Source organism: Pleurodeles waltl, chromosome 9 (assembly GCF_031143425.1).
Source record: "Pleurodeles waltl isolate 20211129_DDA chromosome 9, aPleWal1.hap1.20221129, whole genome shotgun sequence".
Classification (NCBI taxonomy): Eukaryota; Metazoa; Chordata; class Amphibia; order Caudata; family Salamandridae; genus Pleurodeles; species Pleurodeles waltl.
The window spans coordinates 1,153,288,480-1,153,305,421 of NC_090448.1; the positions used below are offsets into that span (position 1 = coordinate 1,153,288,480).

The 16,942-nt window shown below is 44.9% G+C and overlaps 1 protein-coding gene across 3 annotated transcripts in view; it reads left to right on the forward strand.

Moving 5' to 3' along the window:
• FMN1 (formin 1) overlaps nucleotides 1–16,942 on the forward strand; it is a 453,758-nt gene that overhangs the window by 331,089 nt on the left and 105,727 nt on the right. For all 3 annotated transcript variants that reach the window (XM_069208999.1, XM_069208997.1, XM_069208998.1), the window contains 3 exons: nucleotides 4,240–4,922; nucleotides 6,475–6,625; nucleotides 15,749–15,836. In XM_069208999.1, coding sequence (XP_069065100.1) covers nucleotides 4,240–4,922; nucleotides 6,475–6,625; nucleotides 15,749–15,836 — 922 coding nt within the window. The remainder of the gene's footprint in view (nucleotides 1–4,239; nucleotides 4,923–6,474; nucleotides 6,626–15,748; nucleotides 15,837–16,942) is intronic.

The window sequence follows — 16,942 nt, forward strand, 5'->3', positions numbered from 1 at the left end:
TAGGTTGTCTTTGCCGGTCAGGGGTTTGGCGTGTCTCCAGGTTGAGGAAAATAGATGCTGTGTGTCCTGGTGCCACCTTATGCACTGACATCGAGCATGCCACATGCAGGAGCCACAGGAGTACTGGGTTCAGAAAAGGATGTCTCTTATGGACTCTGTGGAAGCAGTTTGGTGACAGACCAATCCTGTCTGGCTGTTGTGGCAGCTGTTGAGTGTGGGCTCCAGTGGACGTGACCGTCCACAGCAGTTGGAGCAGGCAAACTTAGCGCTTAGGATTTAAAGAACTAAAATAGTTATTTTTCAACTAAGAGCAAGAATTAAGCTTTTTCCTGTAGAGAATATGCAAGAGTGATGCTTTTGATGCACAGAGGAGAGAGTGGTGAGAAGTATGTGTCCGCAAGGAAACCTCTGCCAAAGGATGGAAGGAGATTATGGTTGAGCTTTGGGCCTCCATCGGGAGGTGCAAATCTCTTTCTACTCATAGGGTTGTGCCGCTGCTACCGGAGCAAGGAAGGGAGCAGAAGAACTGGACCAGAATTGAGAAGACCAGACGGAGGGATTTCCACCTGCAGTCAGTAACTTAGTATTGTCCTTGTTCACCGTGGGCCACTTTTTATTGATCCATCCCTTGACTTTTCATAGGTATGCCCTAAATAGTAGAGGATTTGGCCGAGCATGAGTTTGTGGAAAGATCATTTGCGTGTTGTCCACATAAGTGAAGAAACAGGCTCCAAAATGCCTTGATCATGGTTACCAGTGCTTGGATGTGGATATTAAACAGATAGAAAGTATCCGAATCTTGAAAAACACCTGTGACATCTGACCATGTAGATGAATGTGGGACAATGGCTATCCTTTCAGACTTGCCTTTCACAAAGCCCAAAAAACTGTTTAAGGCCTTTCCAGACACACCACAGGTATAAAGCCCGTTTATCAGAATGCTGTGGTCAACCATATCGAACTCTGCCGACTAGTGCAGTAAAATCAAAAGACTGGTACAGTTTCATTCAGCGGCCATAAGAAGCTCTTTGACCGTGGCAGTCATGAACATCTGGCTGCTTTTGCATATCCTGTTTTTGATGGAGTACTCCTAACTATAAGGAGTGCAATAGGTCTATAGCTAGACAGTATACTTGGGTATAGATTTTTTTTTTGACAAGTGGCTTCACGAGTACATGTTTCAATTCCTTTGGCATAATGCCGGAGGTTAAGAAAATGTTAACAATATTATCAATAAACTGAGATAGTCCTTGGAGTTTAAAATATAATGGGCCTGATTACAACTTTGGAGGAGGTGTTAATCCGTCCCAAATGGGACGGATATACCACCAGCCGTATTACGAGTTCCATAGGATATAATGGACCCGTAATACGGCTGGTGGTATATCCGTCACTTTACTGTCACTTTTGGGACGGATTAACACATCCTCCAAAGTTGTAATGAGGCCCAAAATCTTAATAGGCAAAGTATTGAACAGTGAGCCTGATTTGGACTCTGTCCCTGTTTGGGAGGTCACAGAGCGGACATGGGCTACTGAGACCCAGGTGTGGTGGTTGAAGTAGGTTACCACTGTTGTCCTGCAGTCTGTTCTACTTTGTAAAGTAGGCCAAGTTTCCCATTTCCTCACTTGACTCCGGGTGGCGGGAATGAGCAATCTAAGGCTTCCCAAAGAGATAGTGTGGGGGGGACAAGATCTCAGAGTTCATCAGCCATCCCATAGACACACACGACATTGTCCATCCCCATGCTTCTTTTAATTAACAGAGAGTACTTTGTGCGTGTGCTATCAGCAGTCATCTTTGCTCATGGCAGGTACATTTTTACATGGTTGTGGCTGGAGCACCAGGTAAATCATCACATGACAGAAGACTGGCCAGTTTCTTCAGGCCGAACCATTCTTTTTCAGAAAGCACTATGTCCCTGCCTGTCGACTAAGTCTTCTCCATTGCTTCTTTTCGGCTTTTACACCTCTCATCAGAGCGAGGCTGACTGCATTGACAAATGCAACGTTTGTCTATAATAATGCATGGATAAGTACATGGCTCATATCTTCCCACATCCTAACAACAAAATTCCTTCTGATTGGTTTGTGGAAGGCCTTTTGGCACATCTTGGAATCATGTATTTGTAAGTAATGGGCTGCATGGTCCAGAAAGCCTGCCTCTGCCCCTGCCAGCTGTGGAACATTTAGTCACCAGATGGGAAGACCAGTTAAGATGTTGGCATCATTTCTGCTGAGATGCTGTCCGGTATGTATGTTTATATTGGTGTTTATGCAGAGCAAACCTAGCTATGAAGCAACAGTACATTACTCGAGGGGTTGTGAGGCAATTAAGTATGGATTACACAACTACATTTGCACGCACATTTAGGCATAGGGCAATTAAGTGATTTGCTCAGAATCACAGCAATGTCAAGCCTAGCACAGAGGCCAGGATTCGAACCCAGATCCCCAGGTTTCAAAGACGGCAGTTACAACTGCTAGGCCGCATATCCTCACCGGTGACTTACCAATTGTGGGACCAGCAGGCTTGTTTTACAAGCCGGGGCACGAGTGCTGATATCCTTGTCTCTGAGCTCCCATACGTATCAACTTTGCATGTGCTTGGAAATTTTGAGACCTAAATGCTTTTATTTGCTTCTGTTGATGTTATCCAGATGCATCCGCCTCTCACGCCAGCAGTCAAATAACCATGGTTGAGTCAGGCCCTGTTTGTGATGCCGATCGAACACAACAAGAAAAACCATAGAGAACAACATTCCAAGCTGTCAACAACAGGATCTTCTTAGTATTAAGATTCTATATTTTTGAATTGGATGTTTTAGGAAAAAGTTGTTGAGATAAGTTATTACTCAGCAGTTTCATTTATGCAAGAGCATTACAGATGAGGCCTTTTGCTGTAACACATCCATCTGTTTCCCAGATTATTCACTCTGAGGGGAAATGTGATGAAGATGAAATGTGACTGAAGATGATTTTATTAGTTTTGGATTCATTTATTTGAAATGATCAACCCTGACAGGTTTTGGGGCACTTATATAGAGAGGTGCTGTACAAGAGTGAGTTGAAGACTTATGACCGCAAAGATTTGATTGCTACGCCTCATGTACGCCTTTGGTACCTACAGACTCTGAAGGTCAGTCTTTAGAATCCCAATTGGACGTAGATCAACAGAGTAACAAGTATGATGAGTTATAGTAGTTCAATTGCAAACTTTTCAAAATTCCCCCTCCTAGGTTTGTGGATTGGGTATTCTTTCTGTTAGTCCTATGTCCCAGTTTTTCCCCCAAGAGAGTGGCATCTTTTTCCTGGATCCGCAAAGAGGACGGAGCCCTTCAGGCTCTACACTAAGCACTGAAGGCAATGAGGACAAATTACATACTACCTCTCACTCTTGTATTCAGCATCATCTCAGTTCTTCAGCTTTGCACATATTTCCCCTATTAACCTTAAGCCAGTGGCCGGAGTTTATTTACAGTTTTAAACTCTACCCTTAGTTCTCTTAAGATGCTCTCTACAGTAGTGATTCAAGGATTCTTAAGAGGCAATGGTTCCCGCAGGATCCAGGGTTTGATAGTGAGCTCTTTGCAATCTAGTGACCCATCCCCAGCTTCCTTTGGAGGGTGATGGGGAGTGAGCCAATGCACAGAATTGTCCCACTCCCCAGCAACGTTCTGTGCACTATAGATGAATAAGATCTCCTATTTATGTAGAGGTTCATTATTTTCATGTGGTCCCTTGCACTATATCTGTACGAGCACATGACTAAAATAGCAAAAGGGGCCTTCTGTGATGTGAGTCAGTTGAGGTGACTTGAGAAGGATTGCATGTGAATTGGGAGAAAATAATTGTTGAATGTGCAACCTGCAGGAATTTCGCTGCTAATGGATTAGATAATGAATTCCCAAACTAAGATAAAGTGTTACAATGTACAGAATCCATAGTCCTCTTCTGTACCCAATATTTCCTTTTTGCCCAGAAAATCCAGTTGATAGATGCGGAGTTCAGCACTAACCACAACAGAGCTCTTTATTGGCTCTTATCTCTTCATACTGTAAAAACTGCCGTAGGCCGGTCTTTAAACCGAAGGATTCTTGGCGTTTGTGTCTGCCTAGGGTACTTTCAAAGCAGGACCTGGGGCACAAATCAGCAAGTGCAATATGTGGTACATAGGGTATGTGATTGAACAATAGGTTCTCAAGGCTTTCCTAAAAGCTCTCCTGTTTTTGTTCCACAGTCCCAGTTTGAACTTGAGATCTTCAACGTTCGAGGAGAGCAGGCAGTGTTGACATCGAGGCTCGAGGAGGACATCGAAAACTTAAAGAAGGATTTGGCAAACCGTCTCAGTAGAGGTTCTGGGGAGGCAAGAGACGCTTGTGTGTCAACGGAAGATGATAATGCCCCCAGGACGTTCCGAAATGTTTGCATACAGACCGATCGCGAAACCTTCATTAAGTCAAGTGAGGATGATGCTAAATCGGTAAAGAACAGTCAGGTCGTGCCTGGGAAGCTGAACATCTCCTCCTTAAATCAGACTATATCGAACTCCGCTGAGAGCAAGGAAAGTGGTCCAGTTCCCCTTGCCCCACCTTTGCCTCCATTTGGGCCTGGGGCACCACCTCCTCCTCCTCCACCACCACCGCCGCTGCCACCAGGTAGTGCCATCCCACCACCTCCCCCTCCAGCACCTCCACCGCCACCAGGATTCGGGCCCCCACCCCCACCTCCACTGCCTGGTAATGGACCCCCTGCAGCACCACCACCGCCGCCGCCATTCCCTGGGTCTGTGGTACCTCCACCACCTCCCGGGCTGGGGTTTTTCAAAATTGGTTCAAATAAAGCTCCGCGGAAGCCTGCCATCGAGCCGAGTTGTCCCATGAAGCCATTGTACTGGACTCGGATCCAAGTGAAGGATGACAGGTGAGTGATTTCACCATGCATACTAGCTACCACCAGTGTGCAGGTTGTGTGGGTCTGTATAGTTAAGCAAGTGAGATTGAGGGAACACTGTGAAGTCTCTTAGAGTGGACCCCCTCATAGGGGTAATGTGGCCTAGTCTAGTGGTAAGTTGCCCAATGTGAACTAGAATACCAGTGCAAACCCATTTTGCCCTACTTTTCTGCTTCTCTTAGATTTGCCCTAGCAGTATGTCAGAAAGATTTCTGCGTCTGGGCAAAAATTAGATTATGAAAACATTACTGAACCTATAAAAGATGCTGTGCTTATGAACCAAAGTATGTATGGCAAGTATTTTGAAAAAAAGACCATAGTCCATGAGCAACTTATTCTTTATTTTGCATTGTTTTTGGGGATCAAAATGGATTATTCTGATTTTTGCCTCAAACATAGTCGGATCTATCACATTTGTAAAGTTGTGAAAACATTTTTCCTGATCTTAATGTAAATACAACCAAAATAAAAGTGACGTTGTTAGGTGTACATGTCAATGTATGTGATTGTGCTACAGTTATTATCACTGTAGTTAAAGCTGTGTATTGGTTCTTCGCTGCATGCCTTGGTGAAAATATACAAAGAACTGGTTAATGGCTTATGGAGCTGTGATACACCCTGTGTTGCTGTACCTGGAAGATAGTCATAAGGGAGAAATCTTGAGGAAGATATAGAAGCTCCCTTCCATCAGCCCCTCAGGTGTTCACAAAAGCGATGGCAGTAATCGCAGCTCATCTCTGAAGGTCGCAGAAACATGTTCTGTTAAAAACCAGACATCCAGGTGTTGGTTAAATACGAAGACTGGCCCCCTTCACTGGCCATGCCTTCTCCCTTTTCTGATTTCATAGTTTCAGTATTGTATTGTATTGTATTGTAATCGTATTTATATAGCGCTTACTACCCCTGACGAGGCGTCAAAGCGCTTTTCGGTGAGTAGCACGCTACTCTGGACCCAACAAGAATTAGTGATGGATTAGTATGGGGAAATAATGAGTACAGTTTTAGTATTATTATGAGTTAATTTGAGCCGCGGATATGAGAGTTTGTTAGTTAGATTGACTGGATGTCCCTCTCAATTCATTTCAGTGCTGTTGCAGAGTCTGTGATCGCCTGTACAGTTAAATATGCTTAAAACACTTCTTATATAGCTGTCTGACGGATCTTCCATTTCAACTGTATAGGGGTATTCAGCCTCAGTAATAGCCTGTTGCTTTCATCTGTGTGGTGAAAGGCTGGAGAGAGGATGCAAAACAGTGTTGGTGCGGGTTCATTTTAAGTTGCATACTTTTGAATCATCCACTTTGTACGTTATTGTGTAGTCCGTGTTTACAGTATTCGGTGTAGAGCTGTGTAGGTTTGAAGGGATCTGGTGCTCTAAGGTTGAGAGGGCTTTCTGTGCAGCAGACCCTCACGAAGGGATGCACATTGGTCTTTTCTTGTGATCCTCCTGACTTATAAAACTTCCCATGAGATAACTTGATGCTCTGTTTATTGATCATTGTTCACAATTTGTTTTGCACAGTGGGTCTGCCAAAACAACCCTGTGGGAGTCACTGAAAGAACCAAGCATAACCGATACTCAAGAGTTTGAGGAGCTGTTTTCCAAAGCCAGCCTGCAACCGAAGAAGAAGCCGCTGTCGGAGACCTATGAGAAGAAAGCCAAAGCCAAAAAGGTGACTCTTCATGAGCTGCTGCATTTTATTCCTGTGGACCCCAGGGATGTGGAATTCCTATCGCTCGGGACATCTTGTTTGGGGTCAAGGGCAATAAGTTTTTATGTTTACTTTGTCCTTGGGACAAGTAGGCCCAACCCTCTGCAGCACAAACCCTTTGGCTGCTTGTTTACAGAGAGTGGAACTCTCTGCAGTTGAGGTAATGTGTTTCCTAAAGATAATGCTGTTCGCACTTGTATTTATGGTTCATTAATTGAAAGCCTTCATTATTAGGGTGAGTGCTGTAAATAAATGTTTTAAGGTCACACTTCACTACTGACGTTGGTTCCAGTACAAAAAAAAAAAAACGTTTATACACATGTTTGAAAAGTTTGGTCTATGAGGCTAAGTATAATGCTCCCAGAATGCTCTCTGATTAGATGCAAATGAAGTGTCATTTAGTAAAATGTGTTGATGCATGCTAGTATTTCCCAAAAATATTTCTAATGGAAAATCAGTGTAACCATTTTCAACACGATTATGGGAAGCATGAAAATAAACAAACACTGACAAAGCCAACTGATCTGACATATTTTTGTAAGTCTTTTAGTTTCATCAATGTGTGTCTTGTTTTGACATGGCTTTTGTAACACTTTATTGTTGTGGGAGCTACCAGGCCCTCAACATTGTAACAAACACTGGCAAAAAAAAACCAAAAAGTTTTTGAACTCTAAAAGCACACGTTGCCACCAGCGGTATAACAAAGGCCCCGCAGCCGCCCTCCAGGTGGCCCCTTAAGCACAGCACCTTCCCTGAGTGAGTCTGGAGAGGGGGCTCCTCCATGTTCTTTGCAAAGGGGCACCCTCCAGTTTCGTTACGTCACTGATTGCCACTGTAGTTCCTGACACTGAACAAAACTACTTTGTGTGCCAATATGCTCCTTGTGGAAGAGCAGAATGCGATTACTCACAGTAAAGCCAGCCGAAAGAGAGAGAAATAGAAGTTTAATAAAAATAAAATGCCTTTGTTAACACCAGACCTAATTAGGGACCAAGACCCACATGTAGGTAGCTTTTTGCATGTCGCAAACAGCGACTTTCACTGTTTGCGTCGTGCAAAAAGCACATTGCGATGCACAAACCCAGTTTTGCGATTCGGTAACCTGGTTACCGAATCGCAAAAACGGGTTTGCAACTCGCAATTAGTAAGGGGTGTTCCCTTCCTAATTGCGACTCGCAGTGCAATGTAGGATTGTTTTGTGACCGCGAACTCGGGCGCAAACCAATCGCAGTTTGCACCCATTTCAAATGGGTGCTAACACTTTTGCAAAAGGGAAGGGATCCCCATGGGACCCCTTCCCCATTGTGAATGTCACTGTAAACATTTTTTCAGAGCAGGCACTGCGGACCACTGCCTGCTCTGAAAAAAATGAAACGAAAACGTTTCATTTTTCGTTTTTGTTATGCATCTCGTTTTCCTTTAAGGAAAACGGGCTGCATTACAAAAAAAAAAAAAAAACGGCTTTATTGAAAAGCAGTCACAGACATGGTGGTCTGCTGTCTCCAGCAGGCCACCATCCCTGTAAGGGCCGCCATTCGCGAGGGGGTCGCAAATTGCGACCCACCTCATGATTATTCATGAGGTGGGCATTTGCGAAGCCCTTGCGAATCACAGATGGTGTCAGGAACACCATCCTACATTCGGATTTGCGACTCGCAATTTGCAGGTCGCAAATCTGAACCTACCTACATGTGGCCCCAAATTCTTAAAGAAAGTCACAAAAGTGCACCCATGGTATATGTCGTACTCCTATAAAATATTTGTGAACTGTATTTTAGCATGGGTAAATACGATGTGTAGATTTGCTCATGTGAAAATCTATTGAGCATTTGCAAGTTCATTTTCCCTCCAGCCACTTTCTTCCCAACCCTGGAAGAAGTTCTAATTCTGCCATTGTCAGGAGTAAATGTCCAACCTTTCTTATTATGGGAAAATATTAGAGAGAAGCTGGTAAAAATCTTTAAAACATGCAGGTTAGTAGGTTTGCAGACTCAAAGGCATTCCAGCCCTGGAACTATTGCTTACTGCTTCCTCCAGCCCCAGTATGCAGATCTGCAGAAAGGTGGCAAAATAAGGAAATTGCTCCAGTAGGGATTGAAACTGCAAGTATTCAAGCCCTACTATGGTAGTAGCCCTGGCATAATCAGCGAGGCTATTATCAGAGCTCTTACATAATGAGATTGCTGCCATAATTTGTCGCCAAACTACATGGCACCAAAGGGACAAGTAGATATTTTTACAGGACAAGTAGATTTGAGAAGCAACCTGTCCCCTGGACAAGTAGATATTTTAACAAATTCCACACCCCTGGGACCCTGTGTTGGCTGCTGTCACAGATTTAGTGCCTTTCTGCCTTTTGGATATATTGTAGTGTCTGGTGCTGCTGGGTGCCTCTAAATGGTACTTGTAGCTGCTGTTTCTTGACCATCTCTATAAGTGTCTTTTGTCGTGAAACAAGTGTGTAGAGTTCGATTTGGTCAATCAGTTTGTCTGTTCCATATTGGAGGTAAGGTGGATTATTGTTCCAGCTATAAAAAAGGTCCATCCTGAGAAAGTTCCCACAACACTTTTCAGACCCCAAGCATGCCCTACTACCACCACACAAAAAAAATCAACATTATAGAATGTCTATTGTAGGGACTGTTAGCCCTGCAGGCTGGGTAAGGAGAACTGCTCCTTTTTGCTACACTTGATGGCCCCTATAAGTCTGCTAAAACTGCAGAATTACATGAGACAGTGCATACTTGGGCATCAACATTGTGCTGATCGGATGGATGGTTGGAGACCCTGCTTCGAAGACTCTTTCTCACTAGCTATGTTGAGCCTCAATTTCCCAAATAGAAAGTCCCTCTCCTACAGGCTCTCCTGTGAAGCACGATGTCACTTTGCCAGATTTTGTTGAACAAAAGTGTGCAGCAACCCTATGCAATTTTGAAATTAGTGGTTCGATGGCATCTGTCGCTGTAGATACGCATGTTGTGCAATAGCTCGCCATCTGGTGTTGGGCCGGAGTGTTACAAGTTGTTTTTCTTCGAAGAAGTCTTTCGAGTCACGGGACCGAGTGACTCCTCCTTTTGTCTCCATTGCGCATGGGCGTCGACTCCATCCTCGATTGTTTTTTTTCCGCCATCGGGTTCGGACGTGTTCCTGTCGCTCCGAGTTTCGGAACAGAAAAAATAGTTAATTTCGGAAGATTTTCGTCGGTATTGTTGCGTTCGGGATCGGCATACCTACATTCAACACCGCATCGAAGATCGAAGAGCTCCGGTGCCCTTCGGGGTAATTTTGCGATCCTCCGTCGGGGCCTGGTCGGCCCGACCGCGTGCTGAAGAACGCCGATGGAACGGACCCCGTTCCGTTTCTGCCCCAAATGCCACAATAAATACCCCTACACAGACCAACACTTGGTCTGCAACCTGTGCCTGTCACCTGAGCACAGCGAAGACACCTGCGAGGCCTGTCGTGCGTTCCGGTCCAGAAAAACACTCCGAGACCGTCGAGCCAGAAGACTTCAAATGGCGTCCGCACCGACAGCCCGACGGGAGTTCGAGGAACAGGAAGAGGAAGGTACCTTCTCGATCCAAGACTCAGACTCCGAAGGATTCGACGATACACAAACCGTGAGTAAGACGTCGAAAACCACACAAAGAAACATTTACAAGGCCCAGGGGACGCCACTGCCACCAGGCCATGGCTCCACCCATAAATTCGGTGACCGACCGTCGGCACCGAAAAAGGCCAAAACAGTGCCGAGATCGTCCGACTCCGGTCGAGACACCGGCACGCAGCCTTCTCGGGACCGAGAAAGTGCTGGAGACAAGCCTCGACACCGAGATGCCGGTGTGGACACGGCTCGACGCCGAGACAGCGGCACCGAAACAGATCGACGCCGAGAGGTTTCGGCCCCGAAAAGGAAAAAAGTCACCTCGGAGCCGAAAAAACACGCAGACACAGTTTCGACGCCGAAACAAACTGCAAGCGACCCAGCTTCAGGCTCTTATACAAAAGAGCACTCGCTAACCTCCCAAATGCAGAAGCATAGGTTTGAGGAAGAGCTACAAGCAACGGATGCGGACCATACGCAAAAGCGTATCTTCATTCAGCAGGGGACAGGAAAAATAAGCACCCTTCCCCCCATTAGGAGAAAGAGAAGGTTGGAGTTCCAGACGGAACAAGCACCACAACCAAAAGTGGTGAAAAGAGTTACACCACCACCCTCTCCTCCGCCCGTGATTAACGTTTCACCAGCACAAACGCCATCACACTCCCCAGCTCACACCACCATGAGCCAGGGTGACCAAGACCAGGACGCATGGGACCTATACGACGCCCCAGTGTCAGATAACAGCCCAGAGGCATACCCTACAAAACCATCTCCACCAGAAGACAGCACCGCGTACTCTCAGGTGGTGGCTAGAGCAGCACAATTTCACAACGTAAGCCTCCACTCAGAACAGGTCGAGGATGATTTCCTGTTCAACACACTCTCCTCCACCCACAGCTCCTACCAAAGCCTGCCTATGCTCCCTGGTATGCTCCGGCACGCAAAAGACATATTTAAGGACCCGGTCAAAAGTAGGGCAATCACACCAAGGGTGGAAAAAAAGTATAAGCCGCCTCCTACAGACCCGGCTTTCATCACAACACAGCTGCCACCAGACTCTGTTGTTGTAGGAGCAGCTAGGAAAAGGGCCAACTCTCACACATCTGGAGATGCACCACCCCCAGATAAAGAAAGCCGCAAGTTTGATGCAGCTGGTAAAAGAGTCGCAGCACAAGCTGCAAACCAGTGGCGCATCGCGAACTCCCAGGCACTACTTGCGCGCTATGACAGAGCCCACTGGGACGAGATGCAACATCTCATTGAACATCTGCCCAAAGACTTCCAAAATAGGGCAAAACAAGTGGTTGAGGAGGGACAGGCCATCTCCAACAACCAGATCCGCTCCTCCATGGACGCTGCAGATACAGCTGCACGGACAATTAATACATCTGTAACTATCAGAAGGCATGCATGGCTCCGAACGTCTGGATTTAAACCAGAGATTCAACAAGCAGTTCTCAATATGCCTTTTAATGAAAAAGAACTGTTCGGTCCAGAAGTGGACACAGCGATTGAGAAACTCAAAAAAGATACGGACACTGCCAAAGCCATGGGCGCACTCTACTCCCCGCAGAGCAGAGGGAATTACAGCTCATTCCGTAAACCGCCCTTTCGAGGGGGGTTTCGGGGTCAAAGCACACAAGCCAGCACCTCACAAGCCACACCGTCCAGTTACCAAGGACAGTATAGAGGAGGTTTTCGGGGACAATATAGAGGAGGGCAATTCCCTAGAAATAGAGGAAGATTCCAAAGCCCCAAAACCCCTACTACTAAACAGTGACTCACATGTCACTCACCCCCTCCACACAACACCAGTGGGGGGACGAATAGGTCATTATTACACAGCATGGGAGAAAATCACTACAGACACTTGGGTTCTAGCAGTTATCCAACATGGTTACTGCATAGAATTTCTACAGTTCCCTCCAAACATACCACCAAAAGCACAAAATTTAACAACACACCATTCCAATCTCCTAGAGATAGAAGTGCAGGCACTATTGCAAAAGAATGCAATCGAATTAGTGCCAAACACACAAATAAACACAGGAGTTTACTCACTGTACTTTCTGATACCAAAGAAGGACAAAACACTGAGACCAATCCTAGACCTCAGAGTAGTCAACACTTTCATCAAATCAGACCACTTCCACATGGTCACACTACAAGAAGTATTGCCATTGCTAAAGCTGCACGACTACATGGCAACTTTAGACCTCAAGGATGCTTATTTCCATATACCAATTCACCCATCGCACAGGAAATACCTAAGGTTTGTATTCAAAGGAATACATTACCAATTCAAGGTACTGCCTTTCGGATTAACAACCGCACCAAGAGTCTTTACCAAATGTCTAGCGGTAGTCGCTGCACACATCAGAAGGCAGCAAATACATGTGTTCCCATATCTAGACGACTGGCTAATCAAGGCCCATTCGTTAATAGAGTGCTCAAATCACACAAATCATATCATACAAACCCTCTTCAAACTAGGGTTCACCGTCAATTTCACAAAATCCAAGATTCGGCCACGCAAGGTACAACAATACCTGGGAGCCATAATAGACACATCAAAGGGAGTAGCCACTCCAAGTCCACAAAGAATTCAAAATTTCAACACCATCATACAACGCATGTATCCAACACAAAAGATACAAGCAAAGATGGTATTACAACTCCTAGGCATGATGTCATCATGCATAGCCATTGTCCCAAACGCAAGACTGCACATGAGGCCCTTACAACAATGCCTAGCATCACAGTGGTCTCAAGCACAGGGTCACCTTCTAGATCTGGTGTTAATAGACCGCCAAACTTACCTCTCGCTTCTGTGGTGGAACAACATAAATTTAAACAAGGGGCGGCCTTTTCAAGACCCAGTGCCACAATACGTAATAACAACAGATGCTTCCATGACAGGGTGGGGAGCACACCTCGATCAACACAGCATACAAGGACAATGGAACGTACATCAAACAAAACTGCATATCAATCACCTAGAACTTCTTGCAGTTTTTCAAGCACTAAAAGCTTTCCAACCAATAATAGTTCACAAATACATTCTCGTCAAAACAGACAACATGACAACAATGTATTATCTAAACAAGCAGGGAGGGACGCACTCCACGCAGTTAAGCATGTTAGCACAAAAAATTTGGCATTGGGCAATTCACAACCAAATTCGCCTAATTGCACAGTTTATACCAGGGATACAAAATCAACTCGCAGACAATCTCTCTCGAGATCACCAACAGGTCCACGAATGGGAAATTCACCCCCAAATACTGAACACTTATTTCAAACTCTGGGGAACACCTCAGATAGACTTGTTTGCGACAAGGGAGAACGCAAAATGCCAAAACTTCGCATCCAGATACCCACACAAACAATCCCAAGGCAATGCCCTATGGATGAACTGGTCAGGGATATTTGCTTACGCTTTTCCTCCTCTCCCTCTCCTTCCTTACCTGGTAAACAAACTCAGTCAAAGCAAACTCAAACTCATATTGATAGCACCAACTTGGGCAAGGCAACCCTGGTACACAACGCTGCTAGACCTATCAGTGGTACCCTGCATCAAATTGCCCAACAGGCCAGATCTGTTGACACAGCACAACCAAAAGATCAGACACCCAGATCCAGCATCGCTGAATCTAGCAATCTGGCTCCTGAAATCCTAGAATTCGGGCACTTACAACTTACCCAAGAATGTATGGAAGTCATAAAACAAGCAAGAAGGCCATCCACCAGGCACTGCTATGCAAGTAAATGGAAGAGGTTTGTTTGCTACTGCCATATTAATCAAATACAACCATTACACACAACTCCAGAACATGTAGTGGGTTACTTGCTTCACTTACAAAAATCTAACCTAGCTTTCTCTTCCATTAAGATTCACCTTGCAGCAATATCTGCATACCTGCAGACTACCTATTCAACTTCCCTATATAAAATACCAGTCATTAAAGCATTCATGGAGGGCCTTAGGAGAATTATACCACCAAGAACACTACCTGTTCCTTCATGGAACCTAAATGTTGTCCTAACTAGACTTATGGGTCCACCTTTTGAACCCATGCACTCCTGCGACATACAGTTCCTAACCTGGAAGGTGGCATTTCTCATCGCCATTACTTCCCTGAGAAGAGTAAGCGAGATTCAGGCGTTTACTATACAGGAACCTTTTATACAACTACACAAAAATAAAGTCGTCCTAAGGACCAATCCTAAATTTTTGCCAAAGGTTATTTCACCGTTCCATCTAAATCAAACAGTGGAACTTCCGGTGTTCTTTCCACAGCCAGATACCGTAGCTGAAAGGGCACTACATACATTAGATGTCAAAAGAGCATTAATGTATTACATTGACAGAACAAAGAACATCAGAAAGACTAAACAACTCTTTATTGCATTTCAAAAACCTCATGCAGGAAACCCAATTTCAAAACAAGGTATAGCCAGATGGATAGTTAAATGCATCCAAATCTGCTACCTTAAAGCTAAACGACAGCTGCCCATTACACCAAGGGCACACTCAACCAGAAAAAAAGGTGCTACCATGGCCTTTCTAGGAAACATCCCAATGCAAGAAATATGTAAGGCAGCCACATGGTCTACGCCTCACACATTCACCAAGCACTACTGTGTAGACGTGTTATCCGCACAACAAGCCACAGTAGGTCAAGCTGTATTAAGGACATTATTTCAGACTACTTCCACTCCTACAGGCTGATCCACCGCTTTTGGGGAAATAACTGCTTACTAGTCTATTGCACAACATGCGTATCTACAGCGACAGATGCCATCGAACTGAAAATGTCACTTACCCAGTGTACATCTGTTCGTGGCATCAGTCGCAGTAGATTCGCATGTGCCCACCCGCCTCCCCGGGAGCCTGTAGCAGTTTGGAAGTTACCTTCAATTATTTATATATGTATCATCTCAACCTTAAATAAGTGCATACTTAGTCACTCCATTGCATGGGCACTATTACTACAATTCAACTCCTACCTCACCCTCTGCGGGGAAAAACAATCGAGGATGGAGTCGACGCCCATGCGCAATGGAGACAAAAGGAGGAGTCACTCGGTCCCGTGACTCGAAAGACTTCTTCGAAGAAAAACAACTTGTAACACTCCGGCCCAACACCAGATGGCGAGCTATTGCACAACATGCGAATCTACTGCGACTGATGCCACGAACAGATGTACACTGGGTAAGTGACATTTTCATTTGAGATCTTAGACAACATTTCGTCTTGTTACGCTACATTTCTCATGACATTGAAAACTACTGTAGGATATTCCTTAGTTAATGCCCATTTTTTCAATGTTGGCTTGCCCAGCTAAAATAACTCCTCTTTAAGAACTTGTTGCAGTTATTTGTGGATTCCTGTCTGACTGCTGGTGCCAAATTGAAGCCAGATGTACTGCTGTAGTGCAGTTTTGCTTAAACGTGACAACCTTGTTTGTAATTTCCAGATTGTCAAATTGCTGGATGGAAAGCGATCCCAGGCCGTCGGAATTTTGATATCCAGCTTACATCTGGAGATGAAGGACATCCAACAGGGTGAGTTAGTTCTACACTGAGGAAGTTGTGAACAGTGTGTTGGTGTGAAGGCCTAAATCTGTTATGTAGCCATTGTTGTTAACCCTTCCTAATTTGTTGCTCTTACCTTTAATTTGCTCAGCAGGTATTAACAAAGTAACTGTGCAAAAAGTGTTCTTTGTTGCTTCCTCACTAAGAGGACCTGCCTAGGACTACATTGGATTACAATGTCAAATTGCTGGTTTATCATAGACTTCAGTGGTGCCTGGAGGATACAGGTTAGGATGGTTATGCTGTGTGTGGACTGCATTGTTACAGTAGTGACTGAGTTTTATAGAACTCCTAGTGTAAACCAAATTGTCTCGATCCACTATTCTGTCCAGAAAATGCAGAACTGGCAACCTAAACGCAATGAGTATTCACATTTTTCTGGTAAAGTTTTGCATGATCACTCTGATGGGCAACAAAGTGTAGGGGAATTCAATTTCTCAACCCCCTTCTCTGTGGCAGCAACAAAAGCTGTGTAAAAGGTCTCAAACAGAAGAACCCTTGGTGGGCAAATAATTTGTACCCATTATCGTGTGACAAACATGCTTTGAGAATTTGCAAGAAGGCATTCATTTACAAGGGTCCGTGAATGCTCCTGAGTAAATGGACAATGGAATGGCACAAACGTCTGCCACCATGTAGCCCGGCTGCAGAGTTTTCAATGACTTGAAGACATGCTGTCAGGTAATTGGTGAGACCTCTGTTTCAGTAATGTGTATAAAAGTGACAAATATCCATTGTACGTACCCAAGGAGGCAATCATCAGGGTGACCGTGAGGTGAAGGAACTAACTCGCTGCTGGCCCAAAGGGGGCATCAATTGCCCAGTTTAATGTAACATATCTTGCAGAATTTTGGCTTTGGTGTTTTACACAGCATGCTGTCCAAAAATGAATTGTTGATTGGTTGTCTCTGGTCATGGTACTGAGTAGTCCTAGGAGTATTAAACTTCAGAATTGTTGGGTCGTCCACGATCGCATGGGCTCCAAATAGTGACCAAAGTCCTAAAGTGGTCTCCTTTTCCGATGCCGCATCATTGAAACAGACTGGTGTAACCATACAACTTGTGATTGATGCACT